This window comes from Mastigoproctus giganteus, chromosome 4 (assembly GCF_048544385.1).
Source record: "Mastigoproctus giganteus isolate SK-2022 chromosome 4, ASM4854438v1, whole genome shotgun sequence".
Lineage (NCBI taxonomy): Eukaryota > Metazoa > Arthropoda > Arachnida > Uropygi > Thelyphonidae > Mastigoproctus > Mastigoproctus giganteus.
In genome coordinates this window covers 144,828,651-144,850,387 of record NC_143578.1, presented here as the reverse complement: position 1 = coordinate 144,850,387, position 21,737 = coordinate 144,828,651, and the positions used below count along the sequence as shown (strand labels likewise).

General features: G+C 37.9%; 1 protein-coding gene across 7 annotated transcripts in view; it reads right to left on the bottom strand.

Annotated features, from left to right (window-relative positions):
• Positions 1-21,737, bottom strand: part of LOC150087109 (protein O-linked-mannose beta-1,2-N-acetylglucosaminyltransferase 1-like) — a 637,681-nt gene that overhangs the window by 73,981 nt on the left and 541,963 nt on the right. For 6 of the 7 annotated variants that reach the window (XM_090372960.1, XM_090372959.1, XM_090372962.1 and 3 more), the window contains one exon: positions 11,891-12,019. The exons of the other annotated variant lie outside the window; for it this stretch is intronic. In XM_090372960.1, the coding sequence (XP_090229086.1) occupies positions 11,891-12,019 (129 nt within the window). The remainder of the gene's footprint in view (positions 1-11,890; positions 12,020-21,737) is intronic. 7 annotated transcript variants of the gene reach the window in all.

Sequence of the window (21,737 nt, the reverse complement as noted above, 5' to 3'; positions counted from 1 at the left end):
GATCACCTTGCAGGTGCCTAGTCTTCAGATTCTGTAATTTGCAAAACTTAAGCCTTTTTCGTAAGAGCAACCCTTTCTTCCATTCACTAATCTTGTTGCCCTTCTCTGTACTCATTCCAACAGCTCTACATCCTTCTTAAAATGAGGCCTCCAAACCTGTATACAGTACTCAAGGTGTGGCCTGACCATTGCCTTATACAAAGGGATAATCACCTCCTTATCCCTGCTAGAAAAATTCCTGTATATCATTGACAAGACACCATGAGCTACTCTTGCAGACCACCTGCACTGCTCAGTAAACTTCATATCTGCCTGCACAATTACCCCCAGGTCCTTTTCATTCTCTACCACTGTCAGTGTAGTACAACAGAGTAGTACTACACTACTCTGGGGGTTACTGCTTCCCATATGTAGTACTTTACATTTGTCAATGTTAAACTTCATTTGCCACCTTTCAGCCCATCTACTCAACTTGTCTAGATCCTGTTGCAGCAGCGTAATCTCATTTGTGTCCTTAACAACCCTGCCAACCTTCGTATCGTCTGCAAACTTGGATATTAAGCTTGATATACCATCAATCAATAGCATTTATAAATACAGAAAACAATGGACCCAACACTGAGCCCTGAGGAACTCCACTAATAACATTAGTCCACGATGAGCAGAGTCTATTGATTACTAGTCTCTGTCTTCTCCCCTCAACCATCCCTTAATCCATAGCAGCAATTTGCCTCCAATGCCACACTGCTCCAATTTGTGCAGCAGTCTTCCATGTGCAACTGTATCAAAAGCCTTTCTAAGATCCAAATATATGATATAAAAGTTATTCCCTGCATCCAGTTCTTTTGTGAACACATCATAGTATCCAATCAAATTGGTCAGGTAAGACTTCCCCTTAACAAAACCATGCTGTGTCCAAGCTGTAACTGCAGTCTTGTCTAGAGGATTCTGCAGTGCTTCTTTAACCAGTATCTCCATTAAATTTGCTGGAACAGAAATTGAACTAACAGGTCTAATTACTTGTGTTGCTCTTTGATCCTCTTTTGTGAATTGGGGTCACATTAGCACATCTCCAGTCCATGGATACCTCCCCTGAGTCCAAAGAAGCTCTCATAATTACGGGTAAAGGTTTGCTTACATCTTTTGCTGCCTCCTTTAGTATAACTGGATAGATCCCATCCACCCTGGATGCTTTTTTTATGTTTATCTTCAACAATTCCTTCTCCACTTTTCTCTCAGGTATTACAAAATCATCTAGCTCACTGCCAGAGTTTGATTCACCTTTGGCATTCCACTTCCATGAATAACTCCTATGTGTGAATGTAAAAAAAATACTCATTTAGTTTGTCACCTGAGCAGGATCATCACCAGGTGAACCATCAATATCTAGTGGACCAATTTGATTCATCCCTTTCCTTTTAGAGTTTACATAGGTAAAGAACTCTTTGCTGTTTTTCTTTGCATTCTTTGCAAAAAAAATTTCTCATAATCTGCCTTTGCCTGCCTAATCTCCTTTGTGACTTGGTTAGAGACCAGCTTATATCTATCATAGGTTTCCATGTCACCCATTAATTTATATGTATCCCATGCATTTTTCTTCTCTGCCATATGTCTCATTAGTTCATCTGACATCCATTTAGGCCTAAACCTTGAACAATATTTCTTAGTTGGTATGTAAAGCCTAGTAGCTTCCAAGATAAGTTCTTTGAATGCTTCCCATTTTGAATTTGCTGTTGGTAACATCATCAGTTCGTCCCACTGTATAGAATTTAAATACTGTCTCAGACCATCATAGTCGCCTTTACGAAAGCAAAAACCCTTCCCTTTACTCCTGATGGTAGTTACCTCTTTGAGTAAATCCCACTTCAGCACATTGTGATCACTGCCACCTAGTGGTTCCTTTATCTGCAGATTCTTAATGCATGAAGAATCACAACTGATATTCAGATCAAGAGTATTACTCCCTCTAGTTGCCTCCTGAACATGCTGATGTAGAAAACAATCATCCAATAAATCCACAAAAGCCTTGCTAGTGTGTGAGTGACCAACCCACAAATTCCAGTCAATATCTGAAAAATTAAAATCCCCATTATAAGACTCTGTGATTTATTGGCCCACTCTATTTCCCTGTACAGTTTCTTATTATACTCATCAGAGTCATTAGGCCTATAACACACAAACTGACTTGACACTGCAATGTCCAGCGATGTCGACTGGCTTTACTTCCTTGGATTTTATGTGTTTCTTAACTAACCGCATAACTGCTCCTCCCTTCCTATCCTGTATATATCATCATTCTTCTCTTTCTTGGTAATTCTCTTCTACTTGTGACTCTCTCTCACTCTGTATCTCAGGGTAACTTGGGGAATTTTTTTTTTTTTTTTTTTTTTGGCTGGTGCAGCACAAGCCTCAGGTTTCCTTGCACAATGTAGCTAATAATAATAAAAAATCCTTCCTGTACACATGTACTCCCCAAATTCCAGTTCTGCGTTCCTTATATCTGTGTGACACCACGTCTCTGATATCCAAACAATATCTGCCTTTGATGTTTTGAGCAATACCTCAAATTCATCAAATTTATTTTGATGAATTTGAAGTATTGCCAGATATTTATAGGGATGCCAGAAGATTCCATTTTCTGGCATCCCCTTCCCTAAAAAATACCTCGTGTGTGAATGTAGAGATGCAAAATACCTATTCTATTTGTCCGAAACCTGAGCAGGGTCATGAACAGTTAACCCAGAGACATCAAGTGCCCCAATGTGATTCAACCACTTCCTTCTACTGTTAATATAGCATAGAAGCAACGAGTGCAGAGACTTCTCATAATGTGCCTTAGCTTGCCTAACCTCCTTTGTTACTTGATTCCCACTAATTTATATCTAACATAAGCTTCTGTACCACCTGATAATTTATAGTGTACGTCTTCATTCACTAATACCAGGATGTTAAGGGAAACATTTTCACAAAGAACCAGGATAAGCAGAAATGAGTGAGTCGAAGAATTCTCTGAATTAAACTATATAGGGCAACATCAGTAGAACAAAGCACTAAGAAGGACAAGAGAAATCTAGAAAATCGGGGATTAACTGGGGGGGCAGGATAAAGGAATGGTATCTCTCTACACATTTACGGAGGTGCCTGAATCAGTATGTGTGTGTGGTATGTAGTCGTGTGCAGACGTAGTGCGTGTAGAGGTATTGTGGTTAGTCGTGTCTAGGTAGTGGCGTAGAGTGCAGTGGAGTGTGAGGAAAAAGGATTGATATTTTGGGAAGTGGGATTGGAAAGTTGCAGTCCAAAGGTGTTCGAAAGTTATGATAAACACTTAGAATCCTGAAGTTTCTAAGTAGAGTTGGAGGTCCGGGGAGAAAAGTGGAGGAAGGCAGAAAAGGTTCCAGGAAATCCAAAAATGGAAGCAACTCCTGGTTAAGTAAGCTGGTCCGCCCTGATAGGAATTGTAAGTAACAATTTTCCGTATAAAGTTTTCCTCCCCAGAATTTTCCAGACAAGCAGTATTAAATACTTCTTTTCTGGAAGCAGCGGAAGTGAGCCAGTAGAAGGAAACTCCCTAGATGGCATTCAGTGTTCCTGAGAACTCATATTTTATTGTAGATAATTTTAAAGGATAAATTTCCAGAACTCTGGAATGAGATATGCGTCATTTGAGATCGTAAGAACTTTTCCTGAGATTGGAACTATAGTATTTGGATTTTATTGGTGTGTGGAAGTATAATTTTGATAATTATGTATATTTCATGTGTTAATAATAGATGCTAGTATGTGGGGCGTATTCCCATTGACCAAACATTAAAAAAAAGTTCATATAAACATGGGTCTAGAATGCTTAGTTTCTTCCCCACATGCCTCGATATCACTATCAAGTCATGTAAACACAATACTAGTAGAGACTCCACCGCTCAGCAGAAAAGATATTTGCAACAGGTAGTAGTGTTTTGTTTTGTTGACTGGCTTTTTCTTTGTTGTTTACGAACATTAGTTGGTTGTGGAAGATACTGCAAGATTACTTCGGATTAAAGAAATCGTAAAGAAAATGTATTTGATGAGTGAAATGGCAGATATGCACTACACTTATGGTCTTGCAGATGGGAATGCATTAAGAGCACGTGAACTTTATTCAGAAAGGTATCCCAACAGGCATTTACCTTGTCCAAGAACATTCACACGAATCCACCAATGTTTGCGAGAGATGGGCTCATTTGAGAGAAGACCTTTTGACACTGGAAGACCAAGAGAGGTACGAAATGCTGACCTTGAGGAATGAGTTCTTCATAATGTGGAAGAAAATCCATCAGATAGTACAAGAAGAATTGCAGTAAGGGAAGGAGTTAGTCATACGACTATTTGGAATATTCTCCATGAAAACCTTCTGTACCCCTATCACCTTCAACGAGTGCAAGGACTTATTGAGGCAGACTTTCTGTCATGAAGAACATTGTGCCAACACATTCAAAAAAAGTGTGCTGTGGTCCTGAATTTCTTGGCATTTATCTTGTTCACTGATGATGCTGGTTTTACACATGATGGGGTCTTAAATTGCCATAACAACCACATCTTGAGCGATGACAACCCTCATGCAGCGCGACAGGACAAACATCAACATAAGTTCAGTCTAAACGTTTGGGCTGAAATCATGCATGATCATTTGATAGGCCCCTATTTTTTACCTCCGTGTTTGATTGGAGACATTTATCTGCAGTTTCTTGAAAACGAATTGCACCATTTAATGGATGATGTACCTCTGGATGTCATCCAACAAATGTGGTTCATGCACGATGGTGCCCCAGCTCACTTTAGTCTGAGAGTTCATCAGCATTTGGATGGCCATTTTCCTCAAAGATGGATTGGTCGTGGGGGGGGGGGGGATCCATCGAATGGCCTGCTCAATCACCAGATTTGAACCCAATGGATTTTTATCTCTGAGGACATTTAAAGTCCATTGCTTACGCAATTCCTGTGCCTGATGTTGATGTTTTAAGAGAGCATATCATAAATGGATGTCAGCAAACAAGTAACACTCCAGGTGTATTCAACAGAGTATGACAAAGCATGGAACACAGGCTCAGAGGATGCATTGAAGCAGGAGGAGACCATTTTGAACAATTTTTGTAACAAAATGTTTTCTGTCTTGTGTTTACTTTGTTTCTGTTAAACTTTGTCTTGTTTAATTGCATTACTTGTTCTGTTGGATTGCTTATTAGCTTATTAGTTTATTGCTTATTAATAGTTTTAATAGTTTGATATTGTTAAACAATAAAATTCCTCCTATCTCAGACTAAACGTTTCTAGACCTATGTTTATATGAACTTTTTTTAATGTTTGGTCGATGGGAATATGCCCCTAAAATATTTGACACAAATTTAAATACACACTGTATATGAGTTTAAATTTTTCAGTTTATACTCCAGCGCGACAACCAGGTCAGTAGAGTTTACAATAAATCATCAATACAAATATTTATCGTATTTAGCAGTCACGAGCTTGAACCCCAGTCCACTCAAGGAATGCGTGCTATGCACTCTCGCTCCTGACCACTCAGCTACATCAGGCCTACATAAATTTTCTGTTTATATTCTGAGATGACCACACAGACAGAGGAGTTCACAAGGTAGAGAGAATACAAGAAACAGCATCGTATTCAGCAGTAACGGGCTTGAATCCAGGTTACTCAAGGCACGTGTACTTATGCACCCGCGCGTATTACCACTTGGCTACGGAGGAAGAAATTGCCCATATGGGGTATGAATAAATTAATGTCTGTGAAATATTATATTAAGCTTTTTTGGAATTATACTTATGTCTAAAGTAAGTTGCTTCACCCTACTCTGTCCTTCTTCTGAACTTGGAATTTCTTCAGTCATACAGAATACGAATTTACAGTAGGAGGGTAGCCTTCATGCAGAATTAACTTATGTGATAGGAATAAAGGTATAAAATTGAAATCTATCCAGCCAGGATTTCTCCTACAATATGCATACAATGCACTTTACTTCTCTGTCATGTGTCTCAATAGTTCATCTGACATTCATTTAGGTCTAAGCCTTGAACAGTATTTCTTTGTTGGTATGAAAAGCCTAGTAGCTTCTTTGATTACTTCCCCGAATACTTCCCATTTAGAATTTGCTTTTGGTAACATCATCAGATGGTCCCACTACACACAATTAAATAACTCTCCGAGACCTCTGTAGTGTGTTGATGGTTGCCTTCAGCCAGCAGGTGGTTGATTATTGGTACAGGCTTCCACCTGTTGTTGTGGAAGTGGATGGGGTCAATAAATTCAAGGGACAACTAGACAAATATTTGGAGGGTATGGATGGGTGAAATGGGTTTTTTTTGTTTTTTTTGGCTGATGTTATATAAGCTTGCTTTCTTGCATCATTTTGCCAATTACTATTACTACTACTACTACTAACTCAAATAGCCTTCAAGAATGGTCAGATAAGTGGCAGCTGTGTTTTAAAATGCAATTTTTACATTTTGAAAATAATTCCAAAATAACTTATACCCCTGGAGGGGGTTAAATCAAAAATAGTTGATGAAGAAAGCAATTTGGACATTATGACACAGGCAGACTTGAAGTTTTCTATTCCTTACCACACAGGTGGCAAGGAGTTTGATGGTGTCCTATTGATGATTATGGAACAACTACATGTAAGAAAGGAGGTTATAATTCCACAATTACAGCAGACTCTCGATTTATCGGGATTGGATTAACTGGGATACTTTGACTCCAAATAAAAAAAAAATCAACCAGAAATCATAAAATTCAAGTAATAACTAGAATAGGTATAAACAGATGATTTGCAAGTCAATATGCGACAAGAAGCGACGTTATAAGCCGTCACTGGGAGATTATTATCTTGCAACACCCGCAGCTCAAAAAAAAAAAGAGAGACCAAATGTTTAGTTTTTTTTAGTGTGTCGCGTCAATTGTTGTGTTCCATCGCACCGCTAAAGGACAAATTTTGTTTCGTTATTTAAATCAGGGATGTCGGATTTTTTAAAATTTTTTTTTTTTTGTTTAGAAATCGCGAAAATGATGGGCAAACGCAAGAGTTGTGCTTTCAATTAAACAAAATCTTGAAATTATTCAAAAGTTTGAAAACGGTGCATCCGTTAAATCTCTAATGAACCATTATAATGCTGGTGACCAAACCATATGCAACATTGTAAAAAATAGAGGAAAGCTACACTGGCGTGCAAAATTTAAGGTCCAGTCAGGTTTTCACCTGTAGCTTCACATAGGAGTGGCCTGGATATGGGAAAAGCATACAAAAGGAACTTCGTGAGGTACAGAAATGATGAAGGAAACAACACAGACACAACAATGGAAACAAAATGGTACAGAGGGACTTTATTCAAAAATGGCAACACAGCACTGGCTGCCATGATACAGATGCATCACTGCCAAAGATGGAACAAATGGATGGAGGTGGTCCTCAGTAGGAGGTATGGCCACCCCTAATGTTGATGCAGGCTTTGCACCACCTGTCCATACTTAGAAAAATGTTGTTGATAAGTTCTTGCAGTAACATTGTCCATTCCTCTGTCAGCACCATCTTCAGCTGATGCACATTTTCTGGTGGGTGTGGGCATGCCGCTAGGTGACTCTACCCAGATGTCCCATATGTGTTCGATGGGGATTTAGATTGAGGGAATGGGCAGATCAATCCATACCAACAATGTCCTCATTCTCCAAAAGCATATCAACAGCTGCAGTGTGATGGGGTGTGCCGTTATCATCCATAAACACGAACTCGGGGCCAATAGCACTTGGAACAGAAGCACATGGGGAAGGATTACCTCAGTACAGCAGCGTGCACCGGTTACAGTACCACCTTCCAGTATCTGGAGTTGTGTATGTCCATCCAAGATAACGCCTCCCAAGACGAGAACACCTCGACTGCCATATCAATTCCTTTCAGTGATGTTTGCGGGGTGATACCATGTGCCAACCTCTCGCCAGATTAGCTGACATCCAGAATCACTGCTGAGACTGAATCTACTCTCATCAGTAAAGAGTACCTTAAGTAAAGATTTTGCAGTTGTAACCTTTAGAAATAGTGTGGGTCCTTAAGTTTTGCACACCAGTATATTAGATTTAAAATTGACATCGTAAAAAATAAATGCGTGTCCAATACGTGAGTAGTGCATATTGGACATGCATTTATTTTTTACGATGTCGATTTTAAATCTAATACTGGACACGCGAGTAGTGCATGGTAAGTTTTTTTATTTTTTATCTATCACCATACTTTTTACATAGATTGCTGAATATTTTTCGATACAGTAAGTCCCTGACTTATTTAGCTTCAGACTTATGTTACGTTATTTATATTTTTTTCTTATATGACTGAAGATTTCAGTGAAGGGGACACACATTTCACCATAATAACATAAAAACCCACAGAATTCCAGCTATAGGCATTATCGCAAATGCAATAAGATCGAGTTTACTACCCATTTATAATAGATTGCGCTAACAGATTTGCCAAGTAACCTGGAAAGTGAAAATTGTTTTTATTGTTTTATGACAGTGACCTCCAGGGGCGGACTTTGGCCTAGACAGACTAGGCAACTGCCTAGGGCCTGTAATTTTTTGGGGCCAGCAAAACGGTTTTATTATACATTTTTATAGTATAAATTTTTATAGGCAGAGGACTCTTTTTAGCTTTCAACATAATACAAGACCTGTATTTTTATATTTAGTAATAGAAGACCTTTTTTTAACCCATTCAACTGTGTCCTCTATTACAATTTCTGAAATGTGGCAACCGTAGGCGGGGCCCGAAATGAGACTCTTGCCTAGGGCCCGATTTTTCCTTAGTCTGCCACTGGTGACCTCCGGAAATGTGCTTTAATAAAATGTGAGCTCGCGTGGGGTGATAATAGTGCGTTTTCGCCTTAACCCTGTGAAGTTCTTTACAGAAAATTTAATTTTGACTGTTATCATGGTGTCGACTAAGAGAATAAGTGACAGCGCTACTAGTAAATCTACCAAGAAAAGGAAAGCGATCGATTTGGATTAGAAAATTAAAATAATAAGGATGTATGAAAATGGCCAAACATTAACAAGTATCGCGTGGAATTTAGATTTGTCAGTTGCAACGGTGAACACAATAATAAAGTAGAAAGACAATACGAGAAGTGGTGAAATGATCGGCACCAATGAATTTAACTATAATAACCAAGGCTATGTACGAAATACAAATCAGTTTTTACAGTACAATAACATGCGTTTTTTTCTTCCTTTTATGTTTTCTTTTCTTATGTGCCACTCTGCCTACTTCATCGCTGTCCCCAGATAAAGTTTTTAATTGAACTAATTAAAAATATATAACTATTTTTCTTCATTCTTCTGAGCATATTATGTGGTTTTTGTAATTTTGGCATATCAGGGATATAGTAGCAATATTTTATTAGTTATCTCCAAGTTAGTTACATAAAACTTGACTTACGTAAGAAGTCCTGGAACGTATCTCTTACATATGTCGGTGACTCACTGTATTTTTGGATTAATCGGGAAATCGATTATCCGAGAACTTTTTTTTTACCATACATCTTGGAAAATCGAGCATCTACTGTATATAGCAATTTTGATACCACACTTGAAACACTACATCCAGGGATGGTGGCAACACAAAAAAAAAAAAAAAAAGGAGCAATAATGCGATTGAACTGTCAAAAGGTTGCCTATTCTAGGTGAGATTTCAACTTTGAATATGTGGAACTAGACTTCTGAAGTTTGAGGTTCCAAGTAGGGATAGTAAAATGATGAAGGCAAAATTTTCACATGTTAATTACATTTCAACAAACTGAGGTGGACTGTACAAAGTTTTGCTTTAGCCAGTGAGTACTTAATCAATAGAAGAATTACTTTCATGGGCAGTGGAGATTGATTCCTTTGGGGGGGGGGGGGGGGGGGAGAGAACAGAAGTTTTTTTTTTTTGTTTTTTTTTGCTGATGCAACAATAATTTAATATTTTAATTAAATATTAAATTACAATTATAATATATGATTCATTTTTATTAAACCATTATTTAATAATTAAATATCACTTGATAAAGGTGCTCTCCCTGATCACTACTGAGCAGACTGTGCGTGCATGCCAGTACTTGTCGAGCTAGTGCCAGTTTGAGCTAGCTTTGAATGGGTTGAGCATGCTCAATGCCGATGGGATTCTTCCTCTTGCTCAGAATAATCACCTGAGAAGGCATAAATTCAAATTGAGGAAAGACAGATGTAGGAAAGATGTGCGGAAATTTGCCTTTAGCCAGCGGGTAGTTGGTTGGTGGAACAGACTTCCATCCCTTGTTGTGGAAGTTGATATCCTAAATAAATTTAAGGCTGGGCAGGTATTTTGAACGAACAGAGGGGTGAAATGGGAGTGGGGTTTTTTTTTTTTTTTTTTGGCTGATGCTGCATAAACTTGCTTTCTTGCATCATATGCCTCTACTAATGCTAATGCTAATGTTGCCTGAAGAGAGTTTTTTTTTAGCTGCATGTCACTGACAATCATATTGAAGCAAGTATTGTGTCGGATACACAGATTTAACAGTGATATGTGATTCATTATTGTGTCAGATGGGGAATGCCTCAGAAACAGTTGAACAGATGAATGAAGCATATGGTATTGAGCGTCTTGGTAGGATGGCCATATTTAAATAGCACAAGCTATTCAGTGAAGGCCGTGAATCTATTGTAGATGACCCAAGACCTTCCTCCTCAACAATACTCCTGAGCAAATTGCAAAAGCCCTGGAAATCTTGGACGAAGACAGGCGAATTTCACTTTCTGAAATAGCTGTTAGAATGTCCATTTCATGTGGTAGCGCTCACAATATTGTGAAAGAACACCTGAAAATGTCATGAATCTGTGCCCCTGGATTCCATACAATTTGACTCCAGAACAAAAACAGCAAAGAGCAGACTTGTGCAAAGAAATGCTTTGAAACACAGAGTCAAAACTTTTTAAATCGAATAGTGACTTGTGATGAAACTTGGATTTTTCACTATGATCCAGAGACAAAATGAGTGGAAGCATTCTGATTCATCAAGACCTAAGAAACTGAGCTTCTTGTTCAGCTGATAAACACAGTTCTTGCAATTTTTGACATAAAAGACATTCTTGTTACACATTTTGAATAAGGAACAACTATGAATAAGGAAGCATACTCTGAGGTCCTCAGAGTCAAACTTTGCCACTCCATTCGTGAGAAACATCAAGACCTTTCCAGTGTAAAGTGGTTTCTCCATCAAAACAGTGCCAGACCCCCACATGGCTAATATTATGCAGCCAGTGATCACTATATGTGCTGAGGTTCTGGTGCATCCCCCCTTATTCACAGGACTTAGCCTCGTGTGATTTATTCCTGTTTCCACATCTGAAGAAAGCTTTGAAAGGCAAGCATTTTGCGTCCAACAATGATGCTCACAGAGCTGCAATGGAAGCACTTTACAGTCTTTCAAAAAATGGCTTGCAAGCAGCATTAAATGTGTGGGTATAATGGTGGAAAAAGTGTGTAAAGTTCAAGGGAAAGTATTTCGAGAAGGAGAAATCCACAGAAGATTCAGGTGATGCAGACTCGTGCAAGATAAGATCTTGCACGAGTCTGCAAATTAAATGATCACCCCTCATATAATGCATCCATAATACAATTATTCTGAAAAATGCCTTGCTTAAGTGCTGAAATGCAACACAAACTAAGAAGATAAATAAATAACAGATTTATACTTAACCACTGGGGAGAACACAAAACTGGATACCCTGTTCCCGAAGATTGGTAATCAGAAATAGTGGGTACTAAACATGAAGCTCAAGCTCTCAACACTAAAAATGGCAAGCTGAAAGGTGATGGTAAAAATGGCGTACCTTTTCCGGAGTAGGCCACCGAGGCTCTAGCTCTTCTTTATATAAAGACCGTTTCAATATCCATCCTAAACCTGGCATTGTTTCAACCCTATAGAGGAGCCCTGCATCTTCACTGGTATGTTCATATCCCTTGAATGCAAAAATGCAGAAAGATTTTTCATCCTCTTAAACATAACTCTATAGTATTTGTTATGAACAAATTATTAAATCATATGAAATAAATAATTTTCTCTGTTTTTCCTTAACAAGTCAAACATTTTACAATTGTAGAAGCTCAGAAATTAAAGATGGTGATGTGTACCTGGAATATTTAATTTTTCATGTGTTCAAGCAGTTAAACACATGATAAAAGAAAATAAATTTATTCCAGTCATAAATCAATAATTACAATAGGAAATAATTATTAATCATTTCATATGCATTCAGCACCAGAAAGTGGGATATTCTTAAATTTTATGTTATAAAAGTGATTATGATTAATTTAAAAAAAACGAATAAAATAATCTGTGCCATTTAGGGAATGTGCTACATGATAATATAGATAACCAATTAAAACAATATTGTGATTAAATAATTTAATTAATACATTTAATTATAACATTTATATAGACATATAATTAAAATATTTACTTAATACTTGAAGTGTTATAATAAAAAGTCAATTTAAATAGCAAACAGGCATTTAAATTGACTAGGCTTTGTTTATCAGAAGATAATATATTCTGGTCGTAATATATATTATGTGCTCTACATAAAGTACAAATATATAGCATAGCTGCCACAGTGACAATATGCAACTGTAATCATAATCTTGCCATTAGACCAGAAGTGTCTCTTCTCTGGAATGCTGACAGCAAACATCCTGCATAAGAACTACAGATTCAATAGTAGGATGCATGTGCTATCCCTGATTATGCTTCATAACCAAGCAGCAAGATTAATTACCAACATCAGTAATTCGTACTATAGCAGCACAAATTATGCTGACAACAGGAATCAGCTTATTGAAAGAATTGGACCTACTGAAACAGGTAATGAAAACCAATTACTGACAGACAGAGAAAAATGCAGACATTTCTTTGCCTATGTACATGAGGTGCTGCAAGGTAGAACCAATAGGCACAAGAAGAATCACCAAAACCCAAACTATAGAGCAAAATGGATAGCCAACAAATAAAAATCACCATCCTGCAATAGACCTCCCTGACCAGATGCAAACACCTTTTTTTAAACATATAGGACTTAATATAACTCTACTTAATATAACTTGACTTAGCCTAATTAATTAAAAATTAAATTAAATTAACTTGAGGTTATAACCTACAGAACTAGTGACACACCCCAATATCAAACAAACACCTAATTAAGATTAAATGAACATTCAGGTTAATTTTGTTTCACATCAAATAGCCACATTGAAATGAAAGTTAATACTTAATAAATTACCAATAAATTAGAAAAGTTATGCAGCAGAAACTGAACATCTATGAGATAGAGTGCAGAGACTTTGAAAGGCATGGTTCATTGGTTCATTAATTAACCTCACTGCCCTCTTTTGAATGAAGAAAAGAAGCTTGAAAGAGGTCTTGGGATACCACCCCAAATGTGGGAACATTATTCCACGATAGGGTGGATTTTAGATTTGTACAGAGTGAGTAAATGCATTTTATTGTACAACAATAAAAGTGAACACCTCTGTTGTACAAGCCCTTCACAGCCAGAAGACCAGGAGTAGTTGTTTAGAAGAAATGTGCTGAGAATGAGAGAAACGCAGGAATCTTTTTTTTTTTTTTTTTTTTTTTTTTTTCCAGAGGATGTTAATCTAAGTGTCATTGAAGATGAGCACAAGAGCTGTAGCCTTTTTTTTTTTTGCAAGAATGAGTTTCAGCAGGACTGAAGTTAACAAGTTTTCTTTAACTCATTGCAGAATTACCTGCAGATCACAATTTAAGGAATTTAAGGCAGTATATATTAAAGAGGTTGTGGCTGTTTGAGCACTACAAAGTTTTTAAAAACTAGCAAGACTTATTATTATTTTTTTCTTTTTAAGTTCACACTGCATCTAAAATTAAATTTCACTAGCAGAATGCACATTTTATATTAAAATACAGCCATATGATTGTTTACCAGTACAGAATGCTTTCAAACATTAGTTTACTAAGAAAAATTTTGGGCTAAAAGTCTCAAACTTAGTTTACTTAACATTTTTCTGTCAGCAGATTTCTGTTTGAATATTCTCTTAGACTGACTGATTTTGATTTCTTCAAGACAGACACTATGCAGACTTTGCCCTCTTAAAAAATGTTGTGTTAAATTTTTGTTCATAATAATGGCCCTGCTGTCCAGATTTTGTTGTCAAGAGCATTTCCAAAGCTCCAACCAGAAAGAGAATATCTATCTAAACTCAGTTTTTGTTTTTCTAATTTAAATGAATATTCCCTCACATTCAGAACTGCTACAGAGAACTGTTAAAGTGCCAAGCATGACTTGGGACAAACTGTTATATTTCAAGCTTCCTTGTGCACTTGTCAGTTCCCAACAAAGGACCACTGTACGTCAATTCTTTATTTCATAACAATATTCTGATTGGTTCTCACACTGAAACTGACTGCAGTGCATTTATTGTTTTTTTTTTTAACAACAACAAGGAATACTGGAAAGGTGTCCATAAAAAATTTCAAAGTTTAAAGTGATGCAGTGCCAATGACAGGTCATGTTACATCATCATTTATAAGAACATCAGTTTACAACAGGAACTTGTGCACCACGCAGTCAAATGTAGTGTCATAAAGTAAAAAAAAAAAAAAAAAAACTTCGAAAATGGAAGTGGATGATTCTTCAACATATCCAGGAGTAATAATCTCAGTACATGAATGCAAGTAGGCCTTTATGTCTACCATAACAGGTATGATATCAGCATTAAGCACCAGACAGTTTTTTAAAGGAATCCCAACAAACATTTTCAGGTTTTTCAGGAGACGTCCAAAGTTGTAGAGTGTACAGTAACTTTTCCAATGCTGGCACTGAGAGCAAGATGCTTTCAACCTGATGAATTTTTTTTTTTTAACTAAAAAATGGCCCATTCTTCAGAGCTATCACTACCTCTTCTTTTCCTATCTGTGCAACTTAAGTAACAATGCTATATATTTTGGTTCTTCCATAACAGTATTTTTTTTTTTCTTCTTTTTTGCCATTGCACGAACAGAAAACATATTTCTGAATGTCACAGCATGATTGGCACAACTAAGAGGAAGATTGATTCAAATATCCATTCAGCACATGACTTTACATCATTATCAACATGAAATGCAACATCTTTTGCATTTCTTTCTATTGCATGCTCTTTGTACTTATTTGTTTGCAAATATCTGATTACACCTAATTTCCTGCTACTTGGAAAAGAAAACTCACATCTACATACATGAATGTGAAAAAAAATCACATCTACAAACAAGATGTTATTGTCAGAGTCACCGGCTTGGAACCTCTCGCCGGTGACTAAGGTGAACTAAAAAATGAATAGCAAATGCTTAGAAAATGGTACTCACCTTGTATAAATCTGCAATAAATTTTTTTTGATAGATGGTAGTTAAATTTAGGTTGGAAGAAGCATTAAAAAGAACTAAGGCGGGGAATGGGGTGAAAATATTTTAAACAGATTTTAAAATGAGCGCAAGGAAGTAGAAATGCAGATCTCCAATCCTTGGTTGTCATAAAGAGGTTGAAAGAAGTAAATGAAAAAAGAGAGAAGACCGGTGGTGCCAATAGTCATTATGAAGGACTTTCGTGAGTAAACAGTCATCAGTTGGCAAATGGAAGAGAAGTGAGCGCGTGTTGTATTTAAAGTTTATCTAAACTCCCATGATGCTCTTTTTGACACGTGGGAACTTTAGCCGCGAGAGGTTCCAAGCCGGTGAAAGGTCGAAGGGAAGTTTAGCGTTAATAATGTTGAGATCAGAATGGTGACGGTACCATTCGATGGTGAGGGCTTCATATTGAAGAATTCTGTAGCTCGATCTAAGTTTAATAATAGTGATGGCAGAGTCAACAAGAGGGGTGTGGTTGTGGGTTTGAGATGGGTTGTTAACTCAGTGCAGGATTGACTTGTCTTGAAACTGTTGAAGTGGTAGTATGCGCGGGTATTGGAAGTTGTGGAGGAACTGAATTTGGTGGTAATGCTGCCGATGTAACAGGTGTCGCAGTTCGGTTGGCATTTTATGAGATATATTAAGTTATTGAGATCATTGATGGGATATTTGTGTGTATCTTTATAAGAATTAAATAGGGAACCTAGTTTATTGTAAGTGGAGAAGGTGAGGGAGATGTCGGTATCTTTGAATGTACGTCGAAATTGTGCTGCGAGTTCACTATGGTAAGGGAGAACTATGCGAGTATTTGTCTTGTGACTGTGTCTTGTGGGGTTATTAATACTGTTTTTAACGGTGGATATTGTGTGTTGGATGAGTTGAGGGGGTAGCTCCTGGCTATGAATTTATCAGTAAGGTATTGAAGTTCATTGTGTAGATCGTTTTGTGAAGAGGTGAATTTGAGGTGAATTCACCTCTTCACAAAACGATCTACACAATGAACTTCAATACCTTACTGATAAATTCATAGCCAGGACTACCACCAAATTCGGTTCCTCCACAACTTCCAATACCCGCGCATACTACCACTTCAACAGTTTCAAGACAAGCCAATCCTGCACTGAGTTAACAACCCATCTCAAACCCACAACCACACCTCCCTTGTTGACTCTGCCATCACTATTATTAAACTTAGATCGAGCTACAGAATTCTTCAATATGAAGCCCTCACCATCGAATGGTACCGTCACCATTCTGATCTCAACATTATTAACGCTAAACTTCCCTTCAACCTTTCACCGGCTTGGAACCTCTCGCGGCTAAAGTTCCCACGTGTCAAAAAGAGCATCATGGGAGTTTAGATAAACTTTAAATACAACACGCACACTTCTCTTCCATTTGCCAACTGATGACGGTTTACTCACGAAAGTCCTTCGTAATGACTATTGGCACCACCGGTCTCTCTTTTTTCATTTACATCTTTCAACCTCTTTATGACAACCAAGGATTGGAGATCTGCATTTCTACTTCCTTGCGCTCATTTTAAAATCTGTTTAAAATATTTTCACCCCATTCCCCACCTTAGTTCTTTTTAATGTTTCTTCCAACCTAAATTTAACCACCATCTATCAAAAAAAATTTATTGCAGATTTATACAAGGTGAGTACCATTTGCTAAGCATTTGCTATTCATTTTTTAGTCAGATTTATCACGGTATTATAAGGTTACTATAATTTCACTATTATCTACATTTATTAATGATACTGATGAAGGCATACCAGGCGTAATGTCTAAGTTTGCAGATGATAAAGGTTGGCAAGGTAGTAATCAGTAATCAGGGTACTGCAACAAGATCTAGACCAAATTGAGCTGATGGGCTCAGAAGCGGCAATTGAAGTGTAACATTCAGAAATGCAAGCCACTTCATATGAGGAGCAGTAATCCAGGATTAACATGCCAGTTGTGTGATACCACACTCACAGCAATGGAGAATGAAAGAGTAGTGCAGATAGGTTACCAGGAGAGATCATGGGTTTTGTCAATAATCTGAAAAAATATATTGAGGTAATTGTCCCATTATATGAGGCAATGGTTAGGCCACATCTTGAATACTGAATACAAGGTCCAGAAGCCTCATTTTAGGAAGGATGTGGATCTGTTGGAATGGGTGAAAAGAAGAGCAACAAAATTGGACAGGGGAGCAAAAGGGTGCTCTTACCAGGAAAGGCTTCAGTTCTGCAAATTGTAGTGTCTGCAGCTTAGGCACCTGCAAGGAGATCTGACTGAGGTGTTTAAGGCCTTAAATGGATCGAGTAAGCACAATACTGATGGACTTCTTCCTCTTACTCAGACTACACACATGAGGAGACAAATTCAAATTGAAAAAGGTAGTTGTAGGCCAAATGTGTGCAAGTTTGCCTTCAGATTGAGGGTGGTTGATTGTTGGAACAAATTCCAATCTGGTGTTATAGAGGTAAGTAGTTCGCGAGTCAAAAAAATTGGAAACTTTTTTGACTCGCGAACTCTCTTCAACATAATATTTTTATAGCGAACCACTAGGCCCACATTCTCTGAAATCGTATAACAGTTCTGAATTTTTATTATAAAATATTTACAGTACTATGCTTTTATAAGCAATATTGCATAATAATGTAAAATTATTATTAAGTACCTATACATAAGAATGGTCTTTGTGAATGAAAAAACAAATTTAGCATGGAAAACATTTATTTAACACAATATACTGTAAGATGGTAAACTAATTATAAGGAATCGTGGGAGATTCTGGAAGCCTCATTTGAGGAAGGTTGTAGAGTTTCTAGAACGAGTACAGAGAAGGGTAAAAAGACTGGTGAAGGGAACAAAGGGGTGCTCTTATGAAGAAAGGCTTAAGTTCTGCAAATTGCAGCTTTTGGAGACTAGGCACCTGCAAGGCAATCTGGAAAACAGAGACATCAGGATACTTATGAATACCAGAGAGCCTTCTACAAGAAAATTGGGAAAAAGGAAAGCAATAAACCCTCCAATCAGCAGGTACTCGAGAGTTTCTGAGACAAACTGTGGAGCAGCAACATTAGCCATAATGATCATGCCCCCTGAATAGTTCTAGAAAGAAAGAAAACCAAGAATGTATGAGAGATCACAGAATTGGAGATTTGGAAAGAAGAAGTAGTACAACATGCAATAAGGAAGTCCCACAACTGTGAACTCGGACACACACACACACACACACACACACACACACACACACACACACACACACACACACACACACACGAGCGAGCGTAGTAGTTCACCCAGATAATAAGACGCCTTGACACAATCCTACACTGACTCAAGGAATCACCTACATGAAAGCTAAGGACAAAAACACCACAAACCCAGCAAAGTACGGACCAATCACTTGTCTCCCAACAATGCACAAGATCCTGCATAATTAAGAAGATATCAGAACACTTGGAGAGCCAGAACATCAGAGCCAAGTAGGAGAAGAGATGTAAGCAAATGAGCAAAGGATACAAGGAGCAACTACCATTGCTGCTGCATTACACAGTCCCAGTACTAACATACTGCTTTAGAATCATAGATTGGACCAACACCAAGCTGGAGGAGATTATGAGATCAACCAGGATAATAATTACCAAGAGCCGCCGCTGCCACCAACCACCACAGCCACCTGAAGTTGGCCATCGAGAGATTGACCTTAACCTGGAAAGAAGGAGGGAAGGGACTGACTGACCTCATTTATTGAACAGAAGAAGCCAATTAAGAACTTGCGGAATTTACTTCAGGGAAAACATAGCACCAATCTACCAAGCTATAAGAAAGATAGACAAGCTCCACTCACTCAACTTTAACAAGGAGACCACACTTACACAGATAGGAGAAACAAAGACAGAAAGATGGGAAAAGAAAACACTCCATGGTAGACACTACAATGACCTCCAACACTTGGCTTGCAAATGGAAGGCTCTTATCCAAGCCTGAAGGGTTAATGCTTGTCATCCAGGATCAGGTAACCAACCAGGGATACTGGAATAAAAGCTAACATGTTGATGATGCCACCTGGCCCCAAAAACAATCCAGCACATCACTGCAGGATGATCATCCACACAGAGAACACTGAATTGTTTCCAACTTCAGTGTTCATAGACATGGCCAGGTCACCATGATAATGCATCAGAAGCTAGCAAAAATAGCAGCTGATCAAAGAAAGTTTATCATATTACAAGTACAAACCTCAGGCCATACTAGAGATCCCTACTCACAGATCACCTTGTCTGTCATTATGGCACTGGGACAGTGCCATAATAACAGACAAGATGATCCCACACAACAGACCAGACATAACCCTCATCAACAACAAGAAGGAAATGGCCACCTATCTGAGTGACATAGTGGTAGCCAACACCAGCAACCTCCAGAAAATATAAAAGAAAAAGATCAGGAAGTCTCTGACCTAAGACAGGAAGTCAAAGAAATGAGGCATATGGAACAAGTAATGACCCTCTTGATCACCATGCCAACCACCGGCATGGTGCCACAGAGCCTTCATAAGAACCTAGCAGCAATAGGCCTCCCAGAGAACACCTACATGGAACTCCAGAAGCCATGATCCCGAAAACCTGTAGGATAGTTATTACTGTTAGTTGTTCAACTAACAGTAATAACAATAATAGTAGCTGGACTCAGCCAACCACCCCATGCACTTGGTACCAGTATCTGTCACAGAAGGAAAAAATCCTATGAAGGAGAAAAAGTTCAAACCCCCCCAGCTGGTTACCATCCTGGCACGTGCAGCCAGGCTAGTGATCTACTATCTCAAACACAAACATGTTCTAATAACTATTAAGGGAAACCATGTACTGCATCTTTATCAGTATAAAGTAAAGTCATTGAAGAAAGACCCTAGCCACCTAGGATTTAGTCCAACCATTAAACAGTAAAATCACAACAATGTCACTTACAATAAATCCTGTATCACCATAAGCAGCTAGGCTTCAATCCAGCTACCAAAACAGTAGATTCACAATAACATCACTTGCTTTAAATCCTGTATCACAGATGTGTTCAATACTGCAGACACTCCTGCACTGGGTCAAATTTGTACAAAATCACTCTTCAAGATCATGTCTATAGTTAGTCAGGGGACAGGCAACGAGATTCAAGCCGGCCATCAGACAATACTAGTAGTATGATGACTATGTCACTACTGAAGAAGTCACAAAAGTTCAGACATTTCTGCATAAAACTAGAATCATACATGATCACCAGGGTGATCAAGTATGATTGTATTGCGTATTACATGAGATGTAATACACAATATTCAAGTGATGCATGGAATAGACAAGTCACTAAAACAACCTCCGAGCAGCACAAAGGGTTGCACAGGGCAGCCCACTTTTTAGCATTAGCATTAGCAGAGGCATTTGATGCAAGAAAGCAAGCTTATGCAGTATCAGCCAAAAAAAAAAAAAAAAAAAAACCACTTCCACTTCACCCCTCTGTTCGTTCGAATACAATATCTGTCCACAACACAAGGCACAGCAGTGAACTTTACAATATCTGTCCACCACACAAGGCATAGCAGTAGAATCAGCCCTCACACAGTGTAGCAACCATTCCCCTGAGATACAAAGTTCACAGTCAGTCATCGAGATAATTAAGAAGTGTTTAAGGAGCCTCAAAGCAACACCAAGAGTTGCACAGGAGAGCAGTCATCCACAATACTAGCATAATATATGAAGTCCATCACTTTCAGAAACACAGAGGCCAATAAGAAAAGGTTCAAGATGATCTCCAACAGCATGAGATGCTGTGCAATGTAGATGCACAAGTTATGAAGATTGAGAAGCTTCACTTACACAGGTACTATGAAATGATTTCTCAGTAGCCACACTTACACAGGTACTATGAAATGATTTCTCACAAAAGAGAATAATGCTATTATTCCATATTTCTATTTTGTTATATTAGACTATTACAACACACCTGACAACCAACTTCTTAATGAAAATAAGCAGAAAATGGCAAAATTTTAAAAAATACAATTTTAAAATAGTTTTATTATTGTTTGTGAAAAGAAAAGATGGAGAATGGCCGAGTTTTTGCAAAAAGACAGAGAAAGGTCAAATTAAGTAAAAAAGGCAGATTCCCCATATGTAACTAATACCAACACTTGTCACAGAATTACATGCCAATCACTGATTGATTAAATTATATTAAGGATTTTGGACAATTATTATGAAGACAAAAAAAAA